This window comes from Zophobas morio, unplaced genomic scaffold, assembly GCF_036711695.1.
Source record: "Zophobas morio isolate AGI-343-1 ecotype UQ-CSIRO unplaced genomic scaffold, CSIRO_AGI_Zmor_V1 ptg000006l, whole genome shotgun sequence".
Taxonomy (NCBI): domain Eukaryota; kingdom Metazoa; phylum Arthropoda; class Insecta; order Coleoptera; family Tenebrionidae; genus Zophobas; species Zophobas morio.
The window spans coordinates 2,791,434-2,804,350 of NW_026972111.1; the positions used below are offsets into that span (position 1 = coordinate 2,791,434).

A 12,917-nucleotide genomic window follows, 5' to 3' on the forward strand; every position below is an offset into this window, starting at 1 on the left:
AAACTCTCCACTAGTCTCAGCCTGACCTTATTCCATTCCGCGTTTCTTTCGTCCGGAAGCCCCCTTGTCGTCCTTATTGGTAAAGTACCCAGATTTTTCTTTACTGCATTCGCAATCCGGCGATTAGCAGTTCCATCGCAAGCCCTCCGAAGTGTCATCCCCCGCTTATCCTTGTATATTTACGGTCGGTCGAGCGCCCCAACAAATCTTGCAGCGATTATTAATACGACTGTCCACAATGTGTCTTACATCAAAGTTGTCGATTATGAAATTCCTCTTCACGACCACAGTCCGAATCTATCGGCTACTGTCCTTAACAATCAAGCCGGATTTGCTGAGTGGACCGTCAGCAGAGGTGGAGAAGTTTCAGGAATTCGACGATCGTTTAAGTTTGTAACTAGAGGAATTAACCTGGACGGCGAATGCCATTTGTCTTGGTTTGACTTGACCTCCCTGCACCATTATTCTTGGAGGGTGTTGTGGTCACATCGCTAAACAATGCAGCCAACTTTAAACACGTATCAACTAGTATTAGTTACCTGTAATTGTTTGGGCAGAGCGGGCTCGCCCCCGATATATATTGACGAGGTATTTCATTACATTATGTTTCATTGCAGTTTACAGTTGGATTGGATGGTTTGCGGTCGGGGCTTAATGGCCAACTAACTACGGACGCCCCGCCGCCCACCACCGCCACTCGTCACGATACGCCAAAATTCTAATACGAAGCTAGGTACGTTTCGTTCGAAGAAGAATGATTACGCTAGCTTGGGGATTTCTCACAGAGTAACTTGACTTTTGGTCCGCTTACGATTTTGATAAAACAACCACAAATCAAATACAAGTGACACGAGACAAAATGTAATGCTTACCCATTAATCAGAGTGTTAGTTACAATGTTTTTTCGATGATAAAAATTAGGAAAGAAAATTGGTCTAAAGAGTTTAGACAGTACTTCCCTCGCTGTCGGAAACTTGACGACTGCATGCCTATTATGTTTTTTTTTCTCATTACATTTTTGTAGTGGGAATTTAAAAAAAAATTGTGATGACGTCATCAACATTTTTGCAAGGACACGTATATCAGTTGGGATAGATGTAGTGTAATACTAAGAATAAAATTATTGTGTTCCCAAATTTTCGGGAAAATGAATTGGGTCGTTTTGAATATTGATTTCTTATAATCAATAAAATAACGAAACAATTTACTCACGTATACGGCGCCGGTGTGTAATATCTAGAGAGCGGATTTCTGTCGGGCTAGGCAAGGCCAAACTCGGTACGGCTCGCACGGGATGCGAATTCATTGCCATTGCGGACTGCACTTCGTTTATTTGAGATTAGAATAACGTTGTTTCGTTGCACTCTGCTGTTAATTCCCGTTCTCATTTACTTAGCCGTTTGATTAATAAATCGTTAATTATATTTATGGAATCCAGCACGTCCCCCCCTATAATCGTGACGTAGCCCGACAGAAATCCGCTGTCTAGTAATATGAGGGGCAACTGAAAATCATTTATGTATAAACATTCTTAATTTAAGATGACAAGCATAACAGCATACGTGAGAGCCAAACAGAGAAACTGTAAACAAAACGACCACCGGTTTTATTGCTTCGACTTCCGCTTATTATATAAAACATTGCGTTTTATTTTAATTCTTGACGGTGAAATTCACAATTGGTTGATTATAAACATGTCTATTTCGCATTCGCGGAACCAAGTGACCGCATAAAACAAATGCAGGTCTGTAATGTTAAAGTCGATGTAAATAAGCGTGCTACCCTTATGTTTCAACCGAGTTTTTCCTTTAACAAATTTTGTGTCTACCAAATTGGGTTGGTTGGGGTGTAATACTAATAATAAGTGTTGCCTTTAATTTAATCAATAAAATAAATTGACTTCATTAATTTTTTTGAACCACCTCTTAAGAAAATCTAAAAAAATATGAATGGAATGATAAATCACAAGTACAAACTCATCATATTTTTTGCATTTTAGATAGGATTTATTCAGCAAAATTTAAGGGTGACGTCATCAATTTTTTTAGGAGGGATGAACAAATACATTTTGAACAAAAGTTTACCATGCTTATAATAACTTTAAAATATTCCTAAGATTTCAAAGCATTCGGTTTTGTAATTCCTGATTAAATCGATAAAATAAATTCACGTCTTCATTAATTTTTTTCACCCTGCATATGCAAATCCAAAAATATGAATGGAATGATAAATCACAAGTACAGACTCATCATATTTTGTACATTTTAGATACGATTTATTCGGCAAACTTTTGAGCTGACGTCATCAGTTTTTTGTAGAAGATAACCAAATATATTTTGACTAAAAATTTATTATGCTCTTTATAACCTTACAACATCTGCAAGATTTCAAAGCATTCGGTTTTGTAGTTCCTGATTAAATCAATAAAATAAATTTACGCATTCATTAATTTTTTTGAGTCACCCTGTATATGCAAATCGAAAAAATTTGAATGGAATGATAAATCACAAGAAGAGACTCACCATATTTTGTACATTTTAGATAGGATTTATTCAGTAAAATTTTGTTGTGACATCATAAATTTTTTAGGGGGGACGACCAAATACGTTTTGATCAAAAATTTACCATGCTTATGATAATTTTAAAATATCTTCAAGATTTCGAAGGATTCGGTTTTGTAGTTCCTGAGTAAATCAGTAAAATAAATTTACGCTTTCATTTATTTTCTTGAATCACCCTGTATATGCAAATCCAAAAAATATGAATGGAGTGATAGATCACAAGTACAGACTGATCATATTTTGTACATTTTAGATATGATTTATTCGGCAAATTTTCGAGCTGACGTCATCAAGTTTTTGGAGGGGATAAGCAAATATATTTTGACTAAACATTTATTATGCTCTTTATGACCTTAAAACATCTGCAAGATTTCAGAGCATTCGGTTTTGTAGTTCCTGATTAAATCAATAAAATATATTTACGCATTCATTAATTTTTTTGAGTCACCCTGTATATGCAAATCCAAAAAATATGAATGGAGTGATAGATCACAAGTACAGATTCATCATATTTTGTACATTTTAGATATGATTTATTCCACAAACTTTTGAGCTGACGTCATCAAGTTTTTGGAGGGGATAAGCAAATATTTTTTGACTAAAGATTTATGATGCTCTTTATAGCCTTAAAACATCTGCAACATTTCAAAGCATTCTGGTTAGCAGATTAAAAATTAAATTTCAAAATGTTGTTTTATAATTTTGATTTTTTTTCCAAAAATCTGGACGTTTCGGGTGAAAAGTCGATTCAGAGTTGTAAACTACATGTGTAGGACTGTGTTATTTTATACAATTGAAAACCCATTTACTATGTACAATTTTGAAGTGACGTCATCGCATTAGTGGTGGGGATGATTAGACAAATTTTGGTTAGCGTTTTACCATCTACATGATATTCTTAATATAAGTACAAAATTTCACAACAATCGGTCGAGTACTTTCGGAGATTATCTGTCTAATAAAAATCCGGGACAACAGACGGACAGACGGACGGACAGACGGACAGACGGACAGACGGACGGACAGACGGACAGACAGACGGAAATGGGAGACCTATTTCTTCGTCTTCTAGGGGTCATGAAAGATCGAGAAAACGTAAAAGTAGAGAGTCGGCCGACGGACTCGATTACAATACTTCCTTTGCTTACGCTCGGGAAGTAAAAAATTAAATTATGCAATCAAATGTACATCTATGTGTCTGTCGTCTGTGTCGATTTTTATTAGACACGTAATCTCCGAAACTACTGGCCCAATTGTTGTAAAATTTTAAATGTATACACTTTGTATGAAATAACATACCTACTTTTGCACTTGGATTTTATGTATCTATCTTGATTTTGTTTATTATTATTATATTTGTTTATTGTTTAATTCGCCGTGTTCTTTACATATATAACACGCAACCGCAGCTGGCTTGGCGCAGTGGTAATTTTTCCGTCGTACCACCCAGACAGCACTTTTCTCAATTTTTCAATTCTTCAATTTTTCGATTTTTTATTTTTCTATTCCTCAATTTCCTGATAATTTAGTTTTATCTATCTTCCAATTTTTCGATTCTTCGATTTATTAATTTTTCAATTTTTCAAATTTTATTTCTCGATTTTCAATTTTTCGATTGCTCAGTTTTTCGATACTTCAGTTTTAGAATTTTTCAGTATTTTAATTCTTCCATTTTTCTTCGATTTTTCAGTTTTTCGATTTCTCACTTTTTCGATATTTCAGTTTCAAGATTTTTTAGTTTTTCACTTAATGCAATTTTTCAATTTTTAGATATTTTAATTTCCCGTTTATTAACTTTAACATCTCGGCTTTAGATTTTAGGGTTTTTCCATTTTTCGATTTTTAAAATTTTTTCTTTCTAGATTTTTCAATATTACGGGTTTTCAATTTCTGATTTCTGGATTAATTGATATTTCAACGTTTCAATTTTACGATTTCTCGCTTTTTCGGTTTTTTGACTTGTCGACTTTTTGATATCTCGATCTTTTGAGGTTCCAATTTTTCAGTTTTTAGATTTTTCAACATTTCAATTTTGGGAATTTTTGAATTTTCGGATTTTTCAATTTTTTGACTTTTGGATTTTGCGATTTTCCAATTTTTCCATGTTCGGATTTTTCAATTTTTTTATTTTCCACTTTTTGACATTTTAGTTTTTAGATTTATCAACTTTTCGGTTTTTTAAATTTTCGATTTTTCAGTTTTTGATTATACGATTTTTAAATGTTACGATTTCTCTATTTTTTCTAAATTATTTAATATTTCAATTTTTCGATTTTCATAACTTTTGATTTTTCGATTTTTCAATTTTTCGGTTTCTAAATTTTCCGATTTCTGGATTAATCGGGATTTCAATAGTTCAGTGCCCCAATTTTTCAATGTTACGATTTTTTATTTTTCGATTTTTCGATTTCTTGATACATATTTCGATTTTTCCAAATTTTACATTTTCTAGTTCTTCAACATTTAGTTTTCGGATTTTTGAATTTTTCAATTTTTTAGTTTTTCGATTGTACAATTTTTGGATTTTCCATTTTTTCAATTTTTTAAATGTTGTATTTTGTTAGCCTCGATTTTTCGACTTTTGATTTTTCATTTATTCGCTTTTTCAGTTTTTTGTTTTTTAAAACTCTTTGAATTTTCAATTTTTCTATTATACGATTTCTGTTTCGATTTCTCAGTCTTTCGATTTTCGACTTCTCACTTTTTCGATATTTCAAATTCAAGATTTTTTAGTTTTTCACTTAATGCAATTTTTCAATTTTTAGATATTTTAATTTCCCGTTTATTAACTTTAACATCTCGGCTTTAGATTTTAGGCTTTTTCCATTTTTCGATTTTTAAAATTTTTCTTTCTAGATTTTTCAATATTACGGGTTTTCAATTTCTGATTTCTGGATTAATTGACATTTGAACGTTCCAATTTTACGATTTCTCGCTTTTTCGGTTTTTTGACTTGTCGACTTTTTGATATCTCGATTTTTTGAGGTTTCAATTTTTCAATTTTTAGATTTTTCAACATTTCAATTTTGGGAATTTTTGAATTTTCGGATTTTTCAATTTTTCGACTTTTGGATTTTGTGATTTTCCAATTTTTCCATGTTCGGATTTTTCAATTTTTTTATTTTCTACTTTTTGACATTTTAGTTTTTAGATTTTTCAACTTTCCGATTTTTTTAATTTTCGATTTTTCAGTTTTTCGATTATACGATTTTTAAATGTTACGATTTCTCTATTTTTTCTAAATTACTTAATATTTCAATTTTTCGATTTTCATAACTTTTGAATTTTCGATTTTTCAATTTTTCGGTTTCTAAATTTTCCAATTTCTGGATTAATCGGGATTTCGATAGTTCAGTGTCCCAATTTTTCAATGTTACGATTTTCAATTTTTCGATTTTTCGATTTCTTGATATTTCGATTTTTTCGAAATTTTAATTTTAGATTTTCAATTTTTGTTGGATTTTTCAATTTCTGGGTTTTTATTGATTTTTCAACTTTTCGAGTTTTCGATTTTCCAATTTTTCGATATATCGATTTTCCAAATTTTAGATTTTTTAGTTTTTCAACATTTAGTTTTCGGATTTTTTAATTTCTCAATTTTTTCAATATTTTAAATTTTGTATTTTGCGAAGTCTCGATTATTCGTCTCTTGATTTTTCATTTATTCGCTTTTTCAGTTTCTTGTTTTTCAAAACTCATTGGTTTTAGATTTTACGATTTTTTTATTTTTCGATTTTAAAATTTTTAATTTTTCAACTTTTCAATTTCAATTTTTAAATTTTCCGATTTTTTAATTTTTCGTTTTTTTAATTTTTGTATTTTTCGATTTAATGTTATTTCAATTTTTCAATTTCCCAATTTTTGGATGTTTTGATTTCTCGAAGTTTCAATTTTTCGATTTTTAGATTTTTCAACATTTCTATTTTGGGAATTTTTCAATTTTTGGAAATTTTGATTTTTCGATTTTTTAATTTTTCTTCGATTTTTCAATATTTCGATTCCTCACTTTATCGATATATCAGTTTCAGGATTTTTTAGATTTTTGATTATCAATTTTTCGATACTTTACAGTTATGGAATATTTCAATATTTTAATTCCTCAATTTTTTGGTGTTTCGATTTCTCAATTTTTCACTTTTTCGACATTTTAATTTTCCGTTTTTTAAATTTTAGATTTTTCGATTTTCTAATTTTTCAGTTCCTCGATTTATCAATTTTTCAGTTCTTTTAATTTTTTACTTTTTTGATATTTCGATTTCTCGATTTTTTGACATCTCGGTTTTAGATTTTAGGGCTTTTCCATTTTTCGATTACTGTAATTTTTGGTTTCTAGATTTTTCAGTATTACGCTTTTTTAAATTTTCTGATTTCTGGATTAATTGAAATTTCAACGTTTCAATTTCCCGATGTTTCAATTTTTCAATTTTTACATTTTTCAACATTTTGGGAATTTTTGAATTTCTGGATTTTTCAATTTTTTGAGATTTAATTTTTCAATTTTTTAAATTATAGATTTTTCAAATTTTCCAAGTTTGAATTTATCGATTTCTCGGTTTTCGATTTTTCAATTTTTCGATATTTCGATTTTCCAGATTTTAGATTTTATAATTTCTCAACATTTTAGTTTTCGGATTTTTTAATTTCTCGATTTTTTAGTTTTTCGATTGTTCATTTTTTGTTTTTTGTTTTCTCATTTTTTGTTTTTTTTTAATTCTTCGATTTTTCAATTTTTCGGTTATACGATTTTTGATGTTTCGATTTCCCAGTTTTTCGATTTTTCGACTTCTCCGTTTTGGATTTTATGATTTTTGAATTTTTCGATTTTTTAAATTTGTAATTTCTCCAATTTTCAGTTTCGATTTCAGTTTATAAAACTTTCAATTTTTTAGTTTTTCGATTTTTTAATTTTTGGATTTTTCCAAGTTCCGATTTTTCAATTTTTCAATTTTCCACTTTTTGACATTTTAGTTTTAAAATTTTGCAATGTTTCAATTTTTTTAATTTTTTTTTTAATTTACCATTTTTCAGTTTTTCGATTATACGATTTTTGTATGTTACGATTTCTGTATTTTTTCTAAATTATTTAATATTTCAATTCTTTGATTTCTCCACAACTCGGATTTTCGATTTTCATAACTTTTGATTTTTAGATTTTTCAATTTTTCAGTTTTTAAATTTTTCAATTTCTGGATTAATCGGGATTTCGATGTTTCAATTGTTCGATTGTTCAATGTTCCGATTTTTCAGTGTTATGATTTTTAAATTTTCGTTTTGTCGATTTCTTGATATTTCGATTTTTTCGAAATTTTAATTTTTGATTTTCAATTTTTCGTTGGATTTTTCGATTTTTCAGCTTTTCGGTTTTTCGATTTTTCGATTTTCCAATTTTTTGGTATTTCGATTTTCCAATTTTTCGGTATTTCGATTTTCCAAATTTTAGATCTTCTTATTTCTCAACATTTTGGATTTTTTAATTTCTCAATATTTTAGTTTTTCGATTCTTCAATTCTCCGATCATACGATTTTTGATGTTTCGATTACTCAGTCTTTCGATTTTTCGACTTTTCCGTTTTAGCCTTTACGGTTTTTGTTTTTTTCGATTTTTAAAATTTTTACTTTTTCAAATTTTCAATTTCAATTTCGGTTTTTAAATTTTTCAGTTTTTTAGTTTTTCGATTTCTTAATTTTTGGATTTTTCGATTTAATGTTATATATATTAATTTCTCAATTTAAGATTTTTTGATGTTTCGATTTTTCGACTTTTGGATTTTCCGATTTTCCAATTTTTCAATGTTCGGATTTTTCATTTTTTTAATTTCCACTTTTTGACATTTCAGTTTTTAGATTTTGCAATTTTTCGATTTCTCGACATCTCGGATTTTCGATTGTTAAATTTTCCGATTTCTGGATTAATCGGGATTTCGATGTTTTAATTGTTCGATTGTTCAATTTTCCGATTTTTTAATGTTTCGATTTTTAATTTTTCGATGTTTCAATTTCTTAATATCTCGATTTCTCGAAAATTTAATTTTAGATTTTCAATTTTTCCTTTGATTTTTCGATTTCTCTGTTTTTCAATTTTTCGACTTTTCGGTTCTTGGATTTTTCGTTTTTCCAATTTTTCCATAGTTTGATTTTATAATTTTTCGATTTTTCATTTTTTCAATTTTTTAAATTTTGTATTTTGCGATTTCTAGTTGTTCTGTTTCTTTTATTTATTTTTAGAATTTTTCGATTTTTCAATTATTCGATTTACAATTTTTTGATGTTTCGATTTCGAGATATATAATTTATTGATGTTTGGATTTCTGGATACTCGGTTTTCCAATTTTTCCACATTTTAGTGTAAGATTTTTCAATTTCTCGATTTTTCGTTTTTTCTCGATATATTTGGCGATTTTTCAATTTCTGGTTTTTTAATTTTTCACTTGTCCGATTTTTCATTTTTTTAGTTTTTAAAATTTTTCGACTTTTCAATTTTTTAAATTATACGATTTTTTGATGTTTCGATTTTTCAATTTTCCAATTTTTGGATGTTTCGATTTTTCAATTTTTTAATTTCCCAATTTTTGGGCATTTCAGTCTTTACATTTTTCAATTTTTGGACTCTGGAGTTCTCTTTTTCTAAATTATTTAATATTCCATTTTCTGAATTTCCCAATATGTCGGATATTCGATTTTTTAAATTTTTAATTTTTCGATTTTCCAATTTTTCGGTTTTTAAATGTTCTTATTTCTGCATTAATCGAAATTTCGAAATTCCAATTTTTCGAATGTTCAATTTCCGTTCGAATTTTCGGTTTTTTGAATTTTCAACTTTTTGATTTCTCGGTCTTTTGATGTTGCGATTTCTCGATATTTTTAGATTTTTCAACATTTCAATTTTTAGAAATTTTAATTTTTCGATTTTTCAATTTTTCGATTTCTCGGCTTTTAGATTTTTCGACTTTTCCGCTTGTCAATTTTCCAATTTTTCGATTTTCTAATTTTTCAGCATTTCAGTTTCGGTATTTTCCAGTTTTTCAATCTTTAATTTTTCAATTTTTCAGTTTTTTGATTTTTTTCAAATTATTTCTCATTCTTTGTTTTTTCGGATTATTAGTTTTTAAAATTTTTGGTTTGTCGAATTTTCAATTTTTTAATTTTCGGATTTATCGATCATTTTTTCATTCTCCAGTATTACTTACGGAATTTCATTTTCTGTATTTATAATAATTTAATCAAAAAATTAAAATTTGAAATTTTGACATGACTTTCAAATTATACGCTTTGTGCAACATAACGTAATGTGTATGTTTGGTTGCATATACTTAAGCAGATAATTTGACTTTAATTGAATGTTAATGAAAGTTGAATTTTAGAACACATTAAAAAATGAAATCAAAAAAACTGTACAGTGTAACAGATGATATTCGATAATTTTTGGAATTGTTCTTGTCAATCTTTGAATTTATGTCTTTCTACCAAAATACCTGATTTGGTGGCAAACAGATAATTTATCATGATTTATTAGTCACAAATATCAATATATGAAATAAAATATCGGTATCTTGTACCATCCTGTCACATGACTTGTGACTTAAATTGCAATAAATATAGATATAGACAAAGAAAACCAAATAGTAAGCAAAATCTAGATTTTTAAATCAAATCTTACATACGAAAGAAACAGTAAAACTCAAAACTATCTAATTTTTTTGAAATCGAGCCACACAGGGTCTTTCGGCAACGTTAAAAAATACACAGGATCGTACTTAATCGGCAACTGCGTCCTCTTATTAACAGAAATTTCAAAGTTCCTGATAAGATAAGCAACACCAATCTTAATCTGCAAAGTACCAAACCTCTGACCTGAAAACCAACATTTACACAATTGTACCAAAACTGCCAATTTTCAAACCTAAACAAGACCTGGGACCTTCACCAAAAGGCAAAAACGCATATCTCATACTATCTTTCTTCCCATCGAGAAACCTTTCAGGCTTGAAACACTCCGGTTGCTCAAAATATTTTGGATCACTGTGTAGTCCATACAAAGGGAAAACAATGGGAGTCCCTTTCTCAATAACGAAAGGTTTTTTAATAAGTTCGCCCTCTTTTGGCACGTAGGTGTAGTCTTTGGTGCAAATTTTGCTCAAAGTACCTCCGGCAGGACGTAGTCGCATCCCCTCTAATCAAACAAAAGTAACCACCCTGTAGCAACCACCAGAAACTCACCATTAAAAACAGCATCTAAGTACGGCAAATGTTGCAACTCTTCGTACGGTAAAGTACCCTTGTTTGCTTCAAACGCCTTATTTATTTCTTCTCTGAGCTTGGACTGGGGTTCAGGGTTTGCCGCTAGTTCGTATAACAAGAAGTGCATCACAATCGAGCTGCTTTCGTAGCCGTCTGCAAAAAACCCAGCAGCGTGTGCTGTGGCATCTATTTCAGTAAAGTCTTTGTTTGTCTTCATCAGCTGATGCAAAATGTGGAGAAAATCGTTCCTGACGATGTTGTTATCTTCACGGTACTGCAAAGTCTGTCTAACTATGTTTCTGACCTTGTCTTCAACATCTTTAGGAGTAAATCTTAAAGTTGAAGTTGATGATACCACGAAGACTGTATTTGGAACTTACTTGATGGATACTATCTTTGACAGGACTGGAATGATACTAATCAGGAGTATTTTGATAGTTTGGATTCCTTCCGGACTGAAAAACCTATCAGCGATTTGCTTAAACTCTGGATTTTCTTCTTCGAAGGTTTTCCCGTCCAGACCAAAGGCACAAGTTCCTACGTTGTTCAAAGTAAACCTCATGCATATTTCTTTGGCTTTGAGCCCTTCTCCGGTGGTCGTCCCTGGGTGGTTTTCGACGTATTTGACGAAGTTCTTGCTGACTTCTTCCAGTAAAGGGTAAATCCATTTCATCTAAATATAGAACTAGATTAAGTCGGAGGCAATCGGAAAAACTACCTTTCCGCTGGTGAAAGCGGGGGTTAGGAGCGCCCGTGTGGTTTTCCATTCTTCCCCTCTTAAAAAAAATGGGTTTCGTCCTGACAACGGGTCGATGTTCTTGTCCAGGAAAATTTCGTTGTCGTGGAAATTTTGAAACGATTTAACTTCGATCTCTTTGACCAGTTCGGGATCGCGGATGATTAGGGTCGGGGTACTTGCTTTGAAAATTCCCACTACACGAGCGTCTTGAAACTGTCTAAAATTGGACGAAGATCAAGATGATAAAAGATAAGTGATTCACTTGTTTACTAGATAAAGACTTACTTGTATATGTCTCCATATAGTTCGGCTAGAGATTTTCTGACGAGAAAATTGTCTGCTAAGTTACCAATAAAGAGTGTGGGTTTGGGTCCTGGAACTCCACGCTTTTCCCAATATTTGTAGTGTGAGTTTAGAAAGTACAAGCCGGTGACGATTGCAATTAACACCAAAATTAATATCATTTTGACGGGAGAATAATATTGTGATGTTTACAAGTTACACAATATGAAACTACTGATAAGTCGCGCAATTTATTAAGTCATCAACTAAGCCATGATAAAGGTTATAAATTTGGTGTTCACTTTGGTTATCTAAATAATTCGGTTTAATTGTTCAGTTATGCAACAATTTCATATTCACTAAACGTATAGTCGTCACGGTCAAATAATAATAATTCTCGTTCCCACCACAGCTGTTTTGTTTTGTTTGTATACTTAACCGTATTTTTCCACATTGTTGACGCGACATGTGCTAATCCTTGCCAGATTTTTACTGTGTCTATAGATATCTCATTCATTAATAAAATGCTCTCTATACAAAGGCTTTTCGGAAATAGTTGAAGAATGGTCGAAAATGTCAAAAGTGCCAAAATCAGTCTTATCTTACCAAGTACCACCCACCCTCTATTATCTTATAAGGTATATCATTTGCCAAAGTCAGTCTTATCTTAGCAAGTACTAACGCCACCCATCTACTTTCTTCTCATTCTAACCACGAATTCTATTTCTGTTCAGTATAAGATTATTTATGTATTTTAAAGATCGAATAAAATCAATCAACGAAAAGAAGGCAGGGTGGGTGGGCGGGGCTAATTGTGTTCTTCTGTCGAGTGGAAGTGGTAACTAATAATAGAACCTAGGATGTGAAAAAAGTAAAAAAAAAACTCTAATTGTTACTTTTTTTGTTAGATGTACTATTTGCTATAAAATTTATTTCTAATTTCATGCACCTGACCTGTCCTGACTTTTCTGTTGTCCCAAATAATCAAATTTTAAATATTCTTGTAAATATATAAAAACTACAAAATACATTCTTGAAACAATACTATTTTGTGGAACAAAAATTATTAATAATTTCCTTTTTCATTTAGAAATTTT

The 12,917-nt window shown here is 30.3% G+C and overlaps 1 protein-coding gene across 1 annotated transcript; it reads right to left on the bottom strand.

Annotated features, from left to right (window-relative positions):
- Nucleotides 1-10,181: 10,181 nt before the first annotated feature.
- Nucleotides 10,182-12,179, bottom strand: LOC135122977 (probable cytochrome P450 28a5). Its single transcript, XM_064047473.1, has 6 exons — nucleotides 11,824-12,179; nucleotides 11,518-11,755; nucleotides 11,180-11,472; nucleotides 10,779-11,131; nucleotides 10,462-10,731; nucleotides 10,182-10,412 (listed from the first exon to the last, which is right to left on the bottom strand). The coding sequence occupies exons 1-6, from the start codon at nucleotides 12,000-12,002 to the stop codon at nucleotides 10,246-10,248; spliced, it is 1,500 nt and encodes a 499-aa protein (XP_063903543.1). The 5' UTR covers nucleotides 12,003-12,179; the 3' UTR covers nucleotides 10,182-10,245.
- Nucleotides 12,180-12,917: the final 738 nt, after the last annotated feature.

What these genes read in the sequence shown, in the direction of transcription:
- LOC135122977 (XM_064047473.1), bottom strand. Translation starts at nt 12,002, where the DNA reads ATGATATTAATTTTGGTGTTAATTGCAATCGTCACCGGCTTGTACTTT. An exon ending in CCGCTTTCACCAGCGGAAAG is followed by an intron (nt 11,473 to 11,517) that starts GTAGTTTTTCCG and finishes TTCTATATTTAG; the next exon opens with ATGAAATGGATTTACCCTTT. An exon ending in AGGTCCCAGGTCTTGTTTAG is followed by an intron (nt 10,413 to 10,461) that starts GTTTGAAAATTG and finishes GTTGGTTTTCAG; the next exon opens with GTCAGAGGTTTGGTACTTTG.